The 15,447-nt window shown below is 37.1% G+C and overlaps 1 protein-coding gene across 1 annotated transcript in view; it reads right to left on the bottom strand.

Annotated features, from left to right (window-relative positions):
• Positions 1-15,447, bottom strand: part of FRAS1 (Fraser extracellular matrix complex subunit 1) — a 452,220-nt gene that overhangs the window by 48,491 nt on the left and 388,282 nt on the right. The window contains exons 59-60 of the mRNA XM_011966222.1: positions 9,133-9,338; positions 1,245-1,401 (exon numbers count right to left, since the gene is read on the bottom strand). Coding sequence (XP_011821612.1) covers positions 1,245-1,401; positions 9,133-9,338 — 363 coding nt within the window. The remainder of the gene's footprint in view (positions 1-1,244; positions 1,402-9,132; positions 9,339-15,447) is intronic.

Here is a 15,447-nt window from a genome sequence, read left to right as displayed (position 1 = left end):
CTTTAAGTTCTGGGATAAATGTGCAGAACATGGGATGTGCAGAACATGCAGATTTGTTTCAAGCCACATGTGCCATCAACCTGTCACATACATTAAGTATTTCTCCTAATGCTATCCCTCCCCTAGCTCCCCATCCCTCTCCCCGTGTCCATGTGTTCTCATTGTTCATCTCCCACTTATGAGAGAGAACATGCAGTGTTTGGTTGTCTGTTCTTGTGTTAGTTGCAGCAGAGTATAAATCTTATTTCCCTGAGCCTCAGTGATGGGTTTTCTGTGTACCTGGGAGAGGTTCACTTTGGGATCTGAACTTGAGTCTCCCGGAGTCAAGGACTAATTCAAGACTGGAGTTTTTTATTTTATCCAATGTCCAAGTCAGTTACTGATTTTTCACTAGGAACCCTAAGAGTCACTGAGACTCTTAGAGTAGTTAGTGATACTTAAGAGTATAGATTCCAGAATCAGACAGAATGAAGTTCACAGCCAGGTTTGCTGTTTGCAGCTGTGTAACTAAGAGTGCAAATTATACAGCTTTGCTGAGGTTCAGTTTCTTAATTCAAAATATGGAAATAATAGTGCCAACCTCAATAAATTCCTGCCACTATCAAATAAGATAATAAAATATGCTTAGCATAGTTCTTGGCATGCAGTATTCAATAAAAACAGCTACCACTATTTGTAATATTATTATCCGTTCACTCATTAAAATATCTCTCTTAGTGAAACAATTATGTCGCAGTTTGAAACAGGTTTTGTCTTCCTTGGTGACTGGGTCATTCTTGGCTAACACTTGACTATAGAGCTTAAGGATTTTTTTAGGTTAGTAGGCCAAATCAATTAGAGAGAAGAAACCTGAAAAATTAGACTTTTCCAGGAAGGTGGCAGTGTTTTAAATCAGTTCATTGGATTCCACTGATTCCAACTGTATTTCCAGTCCTGCTCCTGAACTGCAATGACTTAAATGGTTTTTGTTTTCTGTCTTAGCATTTCTGTCTCAGCTTTTAACCACAATCATTCTGTATCTCCTAGCACTGTGGTAGGGAATAATGATATTAAAAATACCTATGAATTTTTTGGACCTCTGTAGAGGGAGATCATTTGCTATCAACATTTTATATAAATATTCAGAGAATGTTATCGGTAGGCGTTCTTAAAGCACTTTTATTTTTCAAAACACTAATAATTAGTTAAACATCAGTTTATGTTCCCTCAACCTAAGAGTAACTAAAGATAATTTCTTCTGTTACCATCTTCATCATTGGATATGGTGATGGTGGCCATGTTATTCTTTCCAATTCTAGCTCCACTCCAGTGGTTTCCAAGAGGAAGCCCGAGATAGACCCTGAACTGTTCGTCTGGCTCAAACATGGAGTCATCGTGGATATAGACCGTACAGTTCTTCACCTAGAGCCAATGGGACAAGATAGATTAAAATTTGCGGCAAGATATCAGTGACTTGCTTGGTTTTCCTAAAAAATTATTTTTCTTCTTTATTGCATCAAAAAGTCAACACAAATTCAAAAGGATCCAGTTTTATTTGTAAAACAAAATGTTCAAATTTAACAGTTCATGCTTCAGAGGGACCTACCTATATGTAAAGACTTGTATTGACACATGCCAAGTCATTTTTAATTACTGGAGATGAATTATGAAAAACAAGATCAACAAAACAACCCTCTAAAAAGCATATGTAGAACATCTGTGTGCTTTCCCACATTTCTTCTGGGCTGCTTAATACATTTTCACATATTAAAATAGGTAGATTTCTGATGACGAGGGTTTAACATACTGATTAAACTTTCTGGAGACCTGAGTAACACTTCTTTTCCTTTGTAAAAATTGAAGCCTTATAAGGAAATCAGAAAGGCTTTGTGTTAGGCTAAAGATACCTTTAAATGCTAGAGAATTTTCAAATCTGCTGCCAAATGATATCTCATCTGAAAACTGCTGAGTACAGAAACTCTGAGACCACAATCTAAATCCCTGTTTGATGGAAAAAAACCAAGTGTTTCTCAACAGAATATTCCCTACTGAGGACTGTATTTTTGAGAAAATGTAAAATATGGTCACAACATTTCAGATAACACAGCAGCCTCAAAGGTAGAGTCACGTGATGTGAAGGAGGATATTTTTAGTTGGATCATTTTAAATTCACTATTCTAACATGTTGCAAAGGATATATGAGTAGAGAGAAGTTTCACTCTCACACTTCCTAAGTCACACTAAATGGTGAGAGAATATCCCAGTGAACATTTATATGTGACTTGCTAACCTGATTTTAAGTCCCCGAAGAATGTTTTTTTTTCGTCTACCACATCTTTTGTATAAGAATTCCTTATAGAAAGCATGAAGTTAGCAGTGACTCTTTAGATCTTAAAAAAAAAGTTAGTGAATGACAAGTTTCAAAGCATATGCTTAGCAAGCAAAATAATAATAATAATAATAAAGCTTCTAAAATGTGCTTAAGAATAATGATAGATTGTTGTGTGGGTAACACAGATTACTAGACTGTATTTTCTTTATAATTTTATTAAATTAAAAACTACTTCTTGGATAAGCAGAGGATTCTCTTTTGAACTGAAAACAAATACAGACATGTAGACTCAAATCTGAAGATGGTATCTGTAGTATATTTATGTGTTTTAAACACATTTCAACCTGTCACCAGTAAAATTCCCATAAAATATATAAATAAGACAGTCTTTTATGAGTCGTAAATGTGTAAATGTCATGAGTGCTCCAAAGAAGGAAGCTATCACTTTTATTTTTGTAGTAATGATGAACCGAGGAAGAATCTAGGGTGATCTGTGATGGGTACATTTTATGCTAAACTTCAAAAGACTAATCATGAGGCAAAAACTGGATACATTTGATTATTTCAAAATTGAAGACTTCTGGTCAGCTAAGAACACCATAGTCAAAGGTAATAAATAAGTGAGAGAAAAATAAAAGGTGTTATTAATACCTAAAATGTCTAAAACTGGCAAGGAATTAATATTTGGGAAATATAAGAAAGTACTACAAATCAGTGAGTAAAAGATAATACAATGAAATAAGAAACAAAGGACAAAAACAAGCTTATATGCTTATTGGAAACCCAATAAGCTAACAAGCATATAAAGGTTAGTACTTAAAGAATTACAAATTAAAATGAGATATAATGTTATACCTATTAAATTAGCAAAAATTCAAAAGATAAGTAATGCTACGTTTTGAAGAGAATATAGGGTGATAACTACCCTCATGCACTTCTAGTGACATTCTAGAAAGTATTCCAACACAAGGTTTTCAAATTAAGTATATGCATGTCCTGTAGTTTATAATTTTGCTCCTGATTATATATCCAAGAAAATTCTCATTCAAGTCTGTAAGCGGACATGTATGAGGATGTGCACTGAAGCATTATTTGTGATGACAGGTGTCAGGAAGCTGGTGGGTGTGATCACTGAGATTCCTCACTGTCTCTTGCTAAGAGTGTATGGATAAAATATTACAGACACATGCTGATAAATATTTATCCCCTCCATATCTCCTATTGAAATTTGATCCCCGATTATTGGAAGTGGGGCCTGGTGGAAGATGTTTGGGTGATAGGGACAGTTCTCTCATGAATGGCTTGGTGCCATTCTCACAGGGTTGAGTGAATTCTCTTAATTCCCATGAGATATGGTAGTTAGTAAGAGTCTGACCCTTCCCTACCCTCTGTCTTTCCTCCCTCTCGCCATGTGATGATGCCTGCTCCCCTTTCTCTTCTGTCATGAGTGGTAGCTTCCTGAAGCCCTCACCAGAAGCAGATGCTGGCACCATGTTTCTTGTATAGCCTGCAGAACTGTGAGCCAAATAAACCCCTTTTCTTTATGAACTACCCAGCCTCAGGTATTCCTTTATAGCAATGCAAATGGACTAAGACATATACCATAAAATATCATGTAACAGTTAGAAGCAACCAATTACACATACACCTAAACAACATAGACAGATCTCAAAATATCGCTGAGTGGAAACAGTAAAAGATGAAAAAAGAGGACAATAGCAATTTTAGAAATTAAAACTGTATACATAAAACAATAAGCATTTCTTAAGAAGAAATACAAGTGAACAGATACATATTAAACACAATAGATTGATGAGCAGGGAAAAGAATGTGGCTGGAGAGTGGAGGTAAAATAAAATGAATAAAAAAAAAACAAAAGTAAGAGAAGGGCTTAGTATTAACCAATGAGGATGTGTGCCTTGAACCAAGGGATACAATTGACTCAATCATCTGAAACTGAGATTTTAAAATGGGGAAAATGTGATTCTGATTCAATACACAGTTTTGACATACACTGAGGTTGCAGGCTTTAATTCTGGTGCAGCCATGTTTGCTAGTGAGTTTTTTTTTTTTACTTGTTATTATACTTTAAATTCTAGGATACATGTGCAGAACATGCAGGTTTGTTACATAGGTATACATGTGCCATGGTGGTTTGCTGCACCCATCAACCCGTCATCTAAATTAGGTATTCTTCCTAATACTATCCCTTCCCTAACCCCCCACCACCCAGACAGGCCCTGGCATGTGATGTTCCCCTCTCTGGGTCCATGTGTTCCCATTGTTTAACTCCCACTTATGAGTCAGAATATGTGGTGTTTGGTTTTCTGTTCCTGTGTTAGTTTGCTGAGAATGATGGTTTCCAGCTTCATCCGTGTCCCTGGAAAGGGCATGAACTCATCTTTTTCTTTGTTATAGCTGCATAGCACTCCATGGTGTATGTGTGGCACAGTTTCTTTATCCAGTCTATCATTGATGGGCATTTGGGTTGGTTCACAGTCTTTGCTATTGTGAACAGTGCTGCAATAAACATATGCATGCATGTGTCTTTATAGTAGAAAGATTTATAATTCTTTGCGTATATACCCAATAATGGGATTGCTGGGCCAAATCGTATTTCTGGTTCTAGATCCTTGAGGAATTACCACCCTGTCTTCCACAATAGTTGAACTAATTTACACTCCCACGAACAATGTAAAAGCGTTCCTGTTTCTCCACATCCTCTCCAGAATCTGTTGTTTCCTGACTTTTTAATGATCGCTATTCTAACTGGCAAGAGATGGTATCTCCTTGTGGTTTTGATTTGCATTTCTCTAATGACCAGTGATGAAGAGCTTTTCTTTTTTCATTTGTTGGCCACATAAATGTCTTCTTTTGAGAAGTGTCTGTTCATATCCTTTGTCTACTTTTTGATGGGGTTGTTTTTTCCTTGTAAATTTGTTTAAGTTTCTTGTAGATTCTGGATATTAGCCCTTTGTCAGATGGATAGATTGCAAAAATTTTCTCCCATTCTGTAGGTTTCCTCTTCACTCTGATGATAGCTTCTTTTGCTGTGTAGAAGCTCTTTTGTTCAATTAGATCCCATTTGTCAATTTTGGCTTTTGTTGCCATTGCTTTTGGTGTTTTAGTCATGAAGTCCTTGCCCATGCCTATGTCCTGAATGGTATTGCCTAGGTTTTCTTCTAGGGTTTTTATGGTTTCAGGTCTTACGTTTAAGTCTTCAATCCATCTTGAGTTAATTTTTGTATAAGGTGTAAGGAAGGGGTCCAGTTTCAGTTTTCTGCATATGGCTAGCCAGTTTTCCCAACACTATTAAATAGGGAATCCTTTCCCCATTGCTTGTTTTCATCAGGTTTGTCAAAGATCAGATGGTTGTAGATGTGTGGCATTATTTCTGAAACCTCTGTTCTGTTCCATTGGTCTATATCTCTGTTTTGGTACCAGTACCATGCTGTTTTGGTTACTGTACACTTGTAGTATAGTTTGAAGTCAGGTAGTGTGATGCCTCCAGCTTTGCTCTTTTTGCTTAGGATTGTCTTGGCTATATGGGCTCTTTTATGGTTCCATATGAAATCTAAAGTAGTTTTTTCTAATTCTGTGAAGAATGTCAATGGTAGCTTGATGGGGATAGCAAGGAATCTATAAATTACTTTGTGCAGTATGGCTATTTTCATGATATTGATTCTTCCTATCCATGAGTATGGAATATTTTTCCATTTGTTTGTGTCCTCTCTTATTTCCTCGAGCAGTGGTTTGTAGCTCTCCTTGAAGACGTCCTTCATGTCCCTTGTAAGATGTATTCCTAGGTATTTTATTCTCTCTGTAGCAATTGTGAATGGGAGTTCACTCATGATTTGGCTCTCTGTTTGTCTGTTATTGTTGTATAGGAATGTTTGTGGTTTTTGCACATTGATTTTGTATCCTGAGATTTTACTGAAGTTGCTTATCAGCTTAAGGAGATTTTGTGCTGAGATGATGGGGTTTTCTAAATATACAATCATGTCATCTACAAAAAGAGACAATTTGACTTCCTCTCTTCCTATTTGAATACTGTTTATTTCTTTCTCTTGCCTGATTGCCCTAGCCAGAACATTTAATACTATGTTGAATAGGAGTGGTGAGAGAGTGCATTCTTGTCTTGTGCAGATTTTCAAAAGGAATGCTTCCAGCTTTTGCCCATTCAATATGATATTGGCTATGGGTTTATCATAAATAGCTCTTATTATTTTGAGATATGTTCCATCAATACCTAGTTTATTGAGAGTTTTTATCCTGAAAGTGTTGAATTTTATTGAAGGCCTTTTCTGCATCTATTGAGATAATCATGTGGGTTTTGTCATTGGTTCTGTTTATGTGATGGATTATGTTTATTGATTTGTGTACGTCAATCCAGCCTTGCATCCCAGGGATGGAGCTAACTTGATCATGGTGAGTAAGCTTTTTGATGTGCTGCTGGTTTCGGTTTGCCAGTATTTTATTGAGGATTTTTGCATCCATGTTCATCAGGGATGTTGGCCTGAAATTTTTTTTGCTGTGTTTCTGCCACATTTAGTTATCAGGATGATGCTGGCCTCATAAAATGAGTTAGGAAGGAGTCCCTCTTTTTCTATTGTTTGGAGTAGTTTCAGAAGTAATGGTACCAGTTCCTCTGTGTATCTCTAGTAGAATTTAGCTGCAAATCCGTCTGGTCCTGGGCTTTTTTTGGTTGGTAGTCTATTAATTACTGCCTCAATTTCAGAACTTGTTACTGGTCTATTCAAGGATTCAATTTCTTCCTGGTTTAGTCTTGAGAGGGTGTAAGTGTCCAGGCATTTATCCATTTCTTCTAGATTTCCTAGTTTATTTGCATAGAGGTGTTTATAGTATTCTCTGATGGTAGTTTGTATTTCTGTGGGATCAGTGGTGATATCCCCTTTATCAATTTTTATTGTGTTTATTTGATTATTCTCTCTTTTCTTCTTTATCAGTCTGGCTAATGGTCTATTTTGTTAATCTTTTTTAAAAAACTAGCTCCTGGATTCTTTTTTTTTTTTTTTTTTTTTTTAAGGGTTTTTTATGTCTCTATCTCCTTCAGTTCTGTTCTGATCTTAGTTATTTCTTGTCGTCTGCTAGCTTTTGAATTTGTTTGCTCTTTCTTCTCGAGTTCTTTTTAATTGTGATGTTAGGGTGTCGATTTTAGATCTTTCCCACTTTCTCCTGTGGGCATTTAGTGCTATAAATTTCCCTCTAAACATGGCTTTAACTGTGTTCCAGGAATTCTGTTATGTTGTATTTGTTCTCATTGGTTTCAAAGAACTTATTTATTTCTGACTTAATTTCATTATTTACCCAGTAGTCATTCAGGAGCAGGTTGTTTAGTTTCCATGTAGTTGTGTGGTTTTGAGTGAGTTTCTTAATCTTGAGTTCCAGTTTGATTTCACTGTGGTCTGAGAGACTATTATGATTTCTGTTCTTTTGCATTTGCTGAGGAGTGTTTTATTTCCAATTATGTGGTCAACTTTAGAATAAGTGCAATGTGGTGCTGAGAAGAATGTATATTCTGTTGATTTGGGGTGGAAAGTTCTGTAGATGTCTATTAGGTCTGCTTCGTCGAGAGCTGAGTTCAAGTCCCGAATACGGAATATCCTTGTTAATTTTCTGTCTCTTTGATCTAATATTGACAGTGGGGTGTTAAAGTCTCCCACTATTATTGTGTTGGCGTTTACATCTCTTTGTAGGTCTCTAAGAACTTGCTTTATGAATCTGGGTGATCCTGTATTGGGTGCATATATATTTAGGAAAGTTAGCTCTTGTTGTTGCATTGATCCCTTTACCATTACGTAATGCCCTTGTCTTTTTTTATCTTTGCTGGTTTAAAGTCTGTTTCATCAGAGAGTAGGATTGCAGCCCCTGCTTTTTTTTGCTTTCCATTGGCTTTAGTAATGAGTTTCCAGGTGCATATGCATGAGATTTCATGTACATTGTCAAGAGAATACTCTGCTGACTGGAATTTGCTCAACATCTGCCTATTTGGTCCTATACTGGGATGTATGTTTCCCTGGGACAGGGGTCCAGGTAGAGGGCTGTCTCTTGCTCTCAAAGTAACATTAGTGGAGTATATTCATCTCTAACATAGTTTGAGATTAAGAGGTGGTAACAAGAGCAGAACTCATTTGATTCTGTTAAGTTCCAAATATGTCACACATCGGCTAAACTTCTCAGCTCGACCAATGATATGTGTATTTGATTGCAAGTGGGAGCCAAAGAAGGAATAGATGGCATCATTAAAAATATTATCAATTATGGATGACCCTTGAATGACACAGGTTTGAATTGTGTTGGTGCACTTAGATATGGATTTTTTTCTGTCTCTCTACTCCTGAGACAGACCCTCCTCTCCCTCCTTCTCTTCAGCTTATTCAATATGAAGACAATGAGAATGAAGACTTTTATGATGATCCACTATTCCACTAATTGAATGGTAAATATATTTTCTCTTCCTAATATTCTCTTCTTAATAACATTTTTGTCTAGTTTATTTTGTTGTGAGAACGTAGTATATGATACATATGACACATAAAAATGTGATAATCAACTATTTATTTATTGGTAGGGCTTTCAGTCAACAGTAGGTTATTAGTAGTTAAGTTTTGTGTGAGTCAAAAGTTATACACAAATTTTCAACTATGTCAGGAGTTGGCACCCCTCCCCCCTGCGTTGTTCAAGGGTCAACCATAGTATGAAAATTCTGAGAATTTTTGGAATTTATATAAATGACTTCATTACAGACAAATAAAGACAAGAAGAGAATCCCATCTTTCAGCCACCAGCAATCCACTTACTTTGTCCCCTTTCAGAAATGTAATCCGTGAAGAGTCTGCATTTCGTCTCTCCTCAAAGTCCTCCATGACCTGAGCGGAATGGCTCTGAGTATAGCACCTCACTGATGACTCATAGCTCAGGTCTCCGCTCCGAGTGATAGGGACATGCAGGATACCCTCCTTCTCCTTCACTAGGAGCAAATCCTTGGCAAACTGCATGCTGGGCACTGGGTGGGCAGACAGAAAGACAAAGTCACCATTCGTGTAAGACAGGGAAGCAGCGGCCACAGTCCTTGTCAGCCTTCAGCAGCTACTTTGGCAGGTGAGCTCCACCAAAGGCCAAGGTAGGTTGACAAATCACAGGTGGTAAGCAGATTCCAAAGCATGGTTGCTCTCAGGACAAGGGAACTGCTTCTACTATAAGTGTGCATCCAATGAAATAGAGCAGATCAATTTTGTACCTATCTTTGTACAACTTCAAAATGCAGTTACCATCTCAAACATGAGCAGGTAATGCAAGTCAATAAATGGGATAATTGTAAGAAAAATTTTGATGGTGTAAGAAAAATTTTGATTGCTACTTGGGTACTCAAAAGACTTCACTGTCCTCCTAGGGCTACAGTAAGGAAAACAGCAGTGCAAGTCTGGTGCTAAATGGCCACTCACATTGGCCTTGGGGCCACAGAGATAATAGGGAAGAGGTGGACATGAGTGTAAAGGAAAGAGCAGGCCATGTTTGAAAAGTTCCAGTCTTTTGTTGTCAGATCTTATTTCCAAATGAAGTCAGAGATGTGGATTTTTATGACATAGCTCCTAAATTCAAAAATAGCAAACAAATAAAATAGAGAAAAGAAATTTTGTATGAGCCAAAACTATTCGGGACAAACAAAGCACGTCCATAGAATAGATTTCAGCCTCCCAAGTAGCTGGGACTACAGGCACGCACTAGATGCCTCTTCTTTTATAACTCAAATCCTCCTTTAACTTAAGGATGAGACCACAGTCAAATCATGGTTAAAAACAAGGACTTAGGAGGAAACAGACCTGAATTTCCATCCCAGCCCTTCTACTTACCAGTTGTGTGACACAGGGCAAGTTACTTTCCAAACTTTGGAATATTTTTCATATATAAATTGGAAATATTAATATGTAATATAGAATTGTTGGTAGAATTGAATTTAATGAGATAATAAATGCATGGTACTCAATATAGTATCTGGTTTATAGCGAGAACTCAAAGTTGGGTAGGAATTAATATATTATGGTTTCTATTTTCTTCCTAACTCCAGAATTCTCAATATGAAGAATCTTTTTTTTTCCTACTATGCCTATTGTAATGCTCTGTATTAAGGCATTTGCCCTTCTGAGGTTAACATTTTGTTGACTGCTGGTTATTAATTTATTCATGAACAAGGCAAAGAATCGTATGTGAAAGCCTCCTGGGTCAGAATTAGTCTTTGGGTTAGCTGTAATCACCAATTTCCTGGCTGCCTCCTGGACACACCCCACCAATCCAGAAAGGAAGGAAAGGTGTGTGTTTGGGGACTGGGGGAGGTGGGGGAATGAGAGGAGAGGTGATAAGCACCCACGCATTCTCCAAGTCAATGTATAGAAAACTCTCTGTGACTCCAGAACTGTTGGTCCTGGCAAAACTAAAACCATCCCATCACATGAACTAAGCTTAATAGTTACTAATCATTGCTAAATGAAAAGTCAGATGATACCACTTAAAAGAACACTATACCTAAAGGAAAATTAACAACTTTAGGCCTAACCAGTTAGGGCTCTGTAACCTAGTGAAATGGCCTGTGCTGCTTTTAAAAGGTGGATGGCAATGACACCGCCCAGCATAGGAGGACAAGAAGGAAGCTTGTTGCCAGGGAAAAAGCAACACAAGCAGGGAAGCTTTTCCTCTCCCAGCAGACGTCTGAAGATTTAGATTGTTTTTTCTTGCTGGCCTGACAGGCCTCAAGTCAGATGAGAAAGTTAAAGGCTGAAGTGGTTATGTTTAGGTTTGGTCATGCATTAATCAACTGCAAATTCATCTTGAGCTATAAAATACTATCTTTTTCCTTTTTAACGAGACATTCACTCTCACTTCTATCCCGGTCTGCCAAAAAAAAAAAAAAAAAAAGGAAAGAAAGAAGAGAGAGAGAAAGAGAAAAGGAAGTGGACAAGTCTTCTAATTACCTGCCCAGAAACAATCCCTCCCTTTAAGAAGACCCCAGACCAGTGGGAGACTGAGGCAAGAGATATATACAACAAGGGGAGTTTCAGGAAGAGATTTAGTGCAGGGGATTTATGTTGTAAGTCAGGCATTGTGTTAAAGGTTTTCATACATATTATTTAATGTTATTCTGTCAGCAACCCCATAAGGCAGTATAATCCTCAGGCAGTGATAGCACTGGCTCTGAGAATCAGCTTCCTCTGACTGCAGGGCCCCTCTTTTTCCACACTGATGGGCTGCATCAACATGAAATGGAGGTTACCTGCTGATGGCATGTTGGCTCACATTGGGTATAATGCATTTTCTGTCAGCACTGCTCATAGAACACTTATTGTGCATGGCCAAGCTACAGTTATCTTTTTATTTATGGAAGTCTTGGATCCTAAAATAGATTATGGGACTCTGCTCTCCACTACTCTGTAGCCCATACCATGTTGATCACCAGTGCTAGGTATAGAAAATGTCCTATAAACACTGTTACCTCGCTAATCTTCTTAGTAACTGATAAAGTGAATGTAAATGCCAGTGCCTGGAATGCAATAGCCTCTTTACTGTTAATAGTTAAGTCAGACATTTAGGATAAATCCTGCCTTTGTTTCATGAGTTAATGAGTATGTTTGCCACAGATGCACACACAGGAGTGTGGTGCCGTAGCAGCTACAGGACTTTCTAATGTTGCCCAGTCAGCATTACTCATGCCCAAACCCTAGTCTAATTCCAGATACCAGCACAGCAAAGGCAGGTGAGAACAGGTAAATGTTATAAGATGAGCTACTTAGATGATTTAAGATCCTGAAATCAGTCTAGTGGGAAAAGAATGAAAGGAGCTAAGGTCACTGCAGAAGGCTGAGAGTTGACTTTGTAAGACTCTTATGTGATGGTTAGCATTGTTATACAGAGGGCAGTGGCCAGCTGAAACTGAAATGTGAAGGGTCGGCGTAGTAGGATATGAAACCAGAAGACTGGACTTGGCTAGAACAGACTTGGATTTTAACTCCAGCTTCATCACCTTCTCTCTGTGTAATTCTACTCAAATTATTCAAACTTGGTTTCACCAGTTAAAGGTCTGTTGTAAGGATTAGAGATAATACGTAAGATCTTTCTACCCTAGAATGTTCACACTGAATGGACTCAACCAAAGTTCATTATTTCTAGGAAGAAAGACAATCAGAAGAAGTAAATACTGAATGCTACACTGGGTTACTGAAATAGGTTTTGGGATTTCTTTCTCTGGGATAAGTTATTGATTAAACACATATTGCTGTAGCTTCTCTGAAAGAAAAAGAAAATTTTTTGCTTAACATATCAGTTTCCTAAGTTGACAAACCCACTGCTCATCAATAAAATACTGAAAAATATTTAAATATAATTTTCTGTGTTGATCAATGAGGACTCTATGTGTTACTGGAGTCTCGTTGGTAAGTGTGATAATGACAGGTATGTCAGGAAGAAAAGAAATCAACATGTAATAAAATCTACTGTGTGCCATGTATTACAGTAGGTATTTTCACATACTTTATCTAATTTAATCCTCACAACAATCTTGTAAGGTAGTTATTTTCATTATTTATAGATGAGCAAAATGAGGCTTAGTAACCTTAAGCTTCTGGCCTAAGGCCAAAGACCTAGGAAGTGGTGGGACTAGGATTATATTTCAGGACTTCTGACTTTGTATTCATATTCCACTTCATCAGAGGGAAATTAATGGTCATTTCATGGAAAAGAATAAGAAACCACTTCAAGAATAAAAAGTATAGCTGAATTTTCTTCTTTCTGTTTTACTTTCTTGTTTACTAAGAAATAAAATTGCCACTGATTCTACTTCTACACCAAATAAAACCATGTAGCATAATGCAAGGAGGATGAACTTGGAGTCAAAAGTTTGAGAATGCATGCTCGTTCCTCTAGATACTAGACATTGGGTGACCTATTTCCTTTGATTCTCAGTTTCCTTATCCACTAAATAGAAACAGAAGAAAGAGCATGGGGTTACGAGCAAGTGAGATAAGGCTTAAATGGGTTGTTTTGTAAACTTTGAAGTAACATGCAACATGAGATAATATAAGTGTCATAATCTTGTTCATGGTGTAAAAGTTACCATTTTGTGAATCACAAACCAAAATGTAAAACTTAAAGCTATAAAACTTCTGTAAGAAAACAGGTGAACATCTATGTAACCTTGGGTTAGGAAAAGATTCCTTAGATATAACACGAAAAATATGATCTATAATAGAAAAATGATAAATGAGGCTACTTCAAAATGAAAAATGAGTATTCTTAGGTCGTTTGTTTACAGAAAAAAAGACAAGCAACAGACTTGGATAAAATATTTGCAAAATATAAATCTTTGTCCAGAATCTACAACAATACAATAAAAGTAGGAAAACAATGCAATTTAAACATCAAAACCTTGAACAACCCAAATGTCACTCAATAGGTGAGTAAACAAACAGTGGTATATCCATACAATGAAAAGCTACTCAGCAATAAATGGAATGAACTACTCACATATGGAATAACATGAATGAGTCTCAAATGCATTTTCTAGTGAAAGAAACCAGATGCAAAATGGTAGATATTACATGATTACATTTTTATGAAATTTTGGAAAAGGCACAACTTTAGGGCCAGAAAACAGATTAGTGGTTGTCAGGCCTGGTGACTAAGGAGACACAGACAACAAAGGGGCATGAGAGAATTTTGTAGAGTGTTAGAACTGTTCAACATCTTGATTGTGGTAGTGGGCATATCACTGTATGCATTTGTCAAAACTCATAGAACTGTACACTAAGGACGATGGGCTTTCATTTATGTAAGTTGTGCCTTCATAAACCTGGCTCTAAAACAAATTACCATCATTTTGGATGCATGTGTGTGTGTGTGTGTGTGTGTTGTATGTGTGTGTGTGTGTATATATATACACACACACACACACACATAATTATATATATATATAATTTTTTTTTTTCCTCCTGAAGGATAAACACACAAAAACCTGGTTAAAATGGTTGTCTCCAGTAAGGGGAACTAGGGGACTGGGAGATAGGGATAGAAAGAAGATTTAATTTTCATAGTCTTTTTGCCATTTGCCATTTTTTTTTGCCATTCCCTTTTAGCCATTTGAATTGTTTACTACTATATACATGAAATAAATGATTTAATAATAAATAAAAACATCAAAGATTATCCGATTTGGCTTCTTGTTCCTTTTTTGAGGATTTCTCAGCCATTAGGAGTTTAATCATGGGCTCTATGGTCAATCTCTGGGGATACTAATGAAGGTTCCTGCTGCTTTAGGTGGAAGGTTTGATTTCATCTTCTCCACCCAACTCTAGAATCCACACAGTGGATCCTGAAGTTCTGACAAGTCTAATTTCGTCAGTTCTTCTGAGAAGCAATGAGCCTTTCCTGCTTTTCCTTGTGTTACTTAGGTTACATCTTCAGCAGTGACTGCATCTATTCATTCCTGCACATCATCTACAACACTGCCAATATTCGTTTTCTAAAATAAAAAAACACATCACTCCTCTGCTTATAAGCATCCCCTGCTACCCTTTGCTTATAGAGTCCTTAGGCTGGATCATACAGCCTCTCAGAACTTGACTCCAATCTGTCTTTCCATTCCATTCTTCTATTCACCCCCTCCCATGCTCAAAGCAAAAGTAAGGGTCTGTTCCCCAAATATGCATCTTTCAAGACATTATACATTGTATTTACTGTATCTCTCCATTTGAAATAGGTTTTCCTTTATTATCCATTAGATAGACTCCTATCACACCTGAAGACTCTGCTTAAATACAATCTCCTTGGTGAAATCTATAATTTCACCCACTTGTAGTTCCTGTTCAGTTCCCTCTGCTCCCATAGTGCTGGATGTATAGTACCATCAGGTCATTTATCATAATTTATTCAAATTTCTCTCTTTAAGGGTCTGATTCCACAGTGAGACATTGAGCTTCTTGAGGACAGGGCCCAAGGCTTATACATCTCTTTGTGTCTGGCAGAGTACCGGAGACATCAATGGTTCTCTCTCACATCTACTTACTCTGCTATGTGAAAGTGCAAATGCTCACGTATACACATGTACACACACATATTTCTTGAATGAA

The sequence above is a fragment of the Mandrillus leucophaeus genome, unplaced genomic scaffold (genome assembly GCF_000951045.1).
Source record: "Mandrillus leucophaeus isolate KB7577 unplaced genomic scaffold, Mleu.le_1.0 Scaffold75, whole genome shotgun sequence".
In the NCBI taxonomy this organism is placed as follows: domain Eukaryota; kingdom Metazoa; phylum Chordata; class Mammalia; order Primates; family Cercopithecidae; genus Mandrillus; species Mandrillus leucophaeus.
Note: the sequence above shows the minus strand (reverse complement) of the source record. Positions and strands in the feature narration are given on the sequence as shown.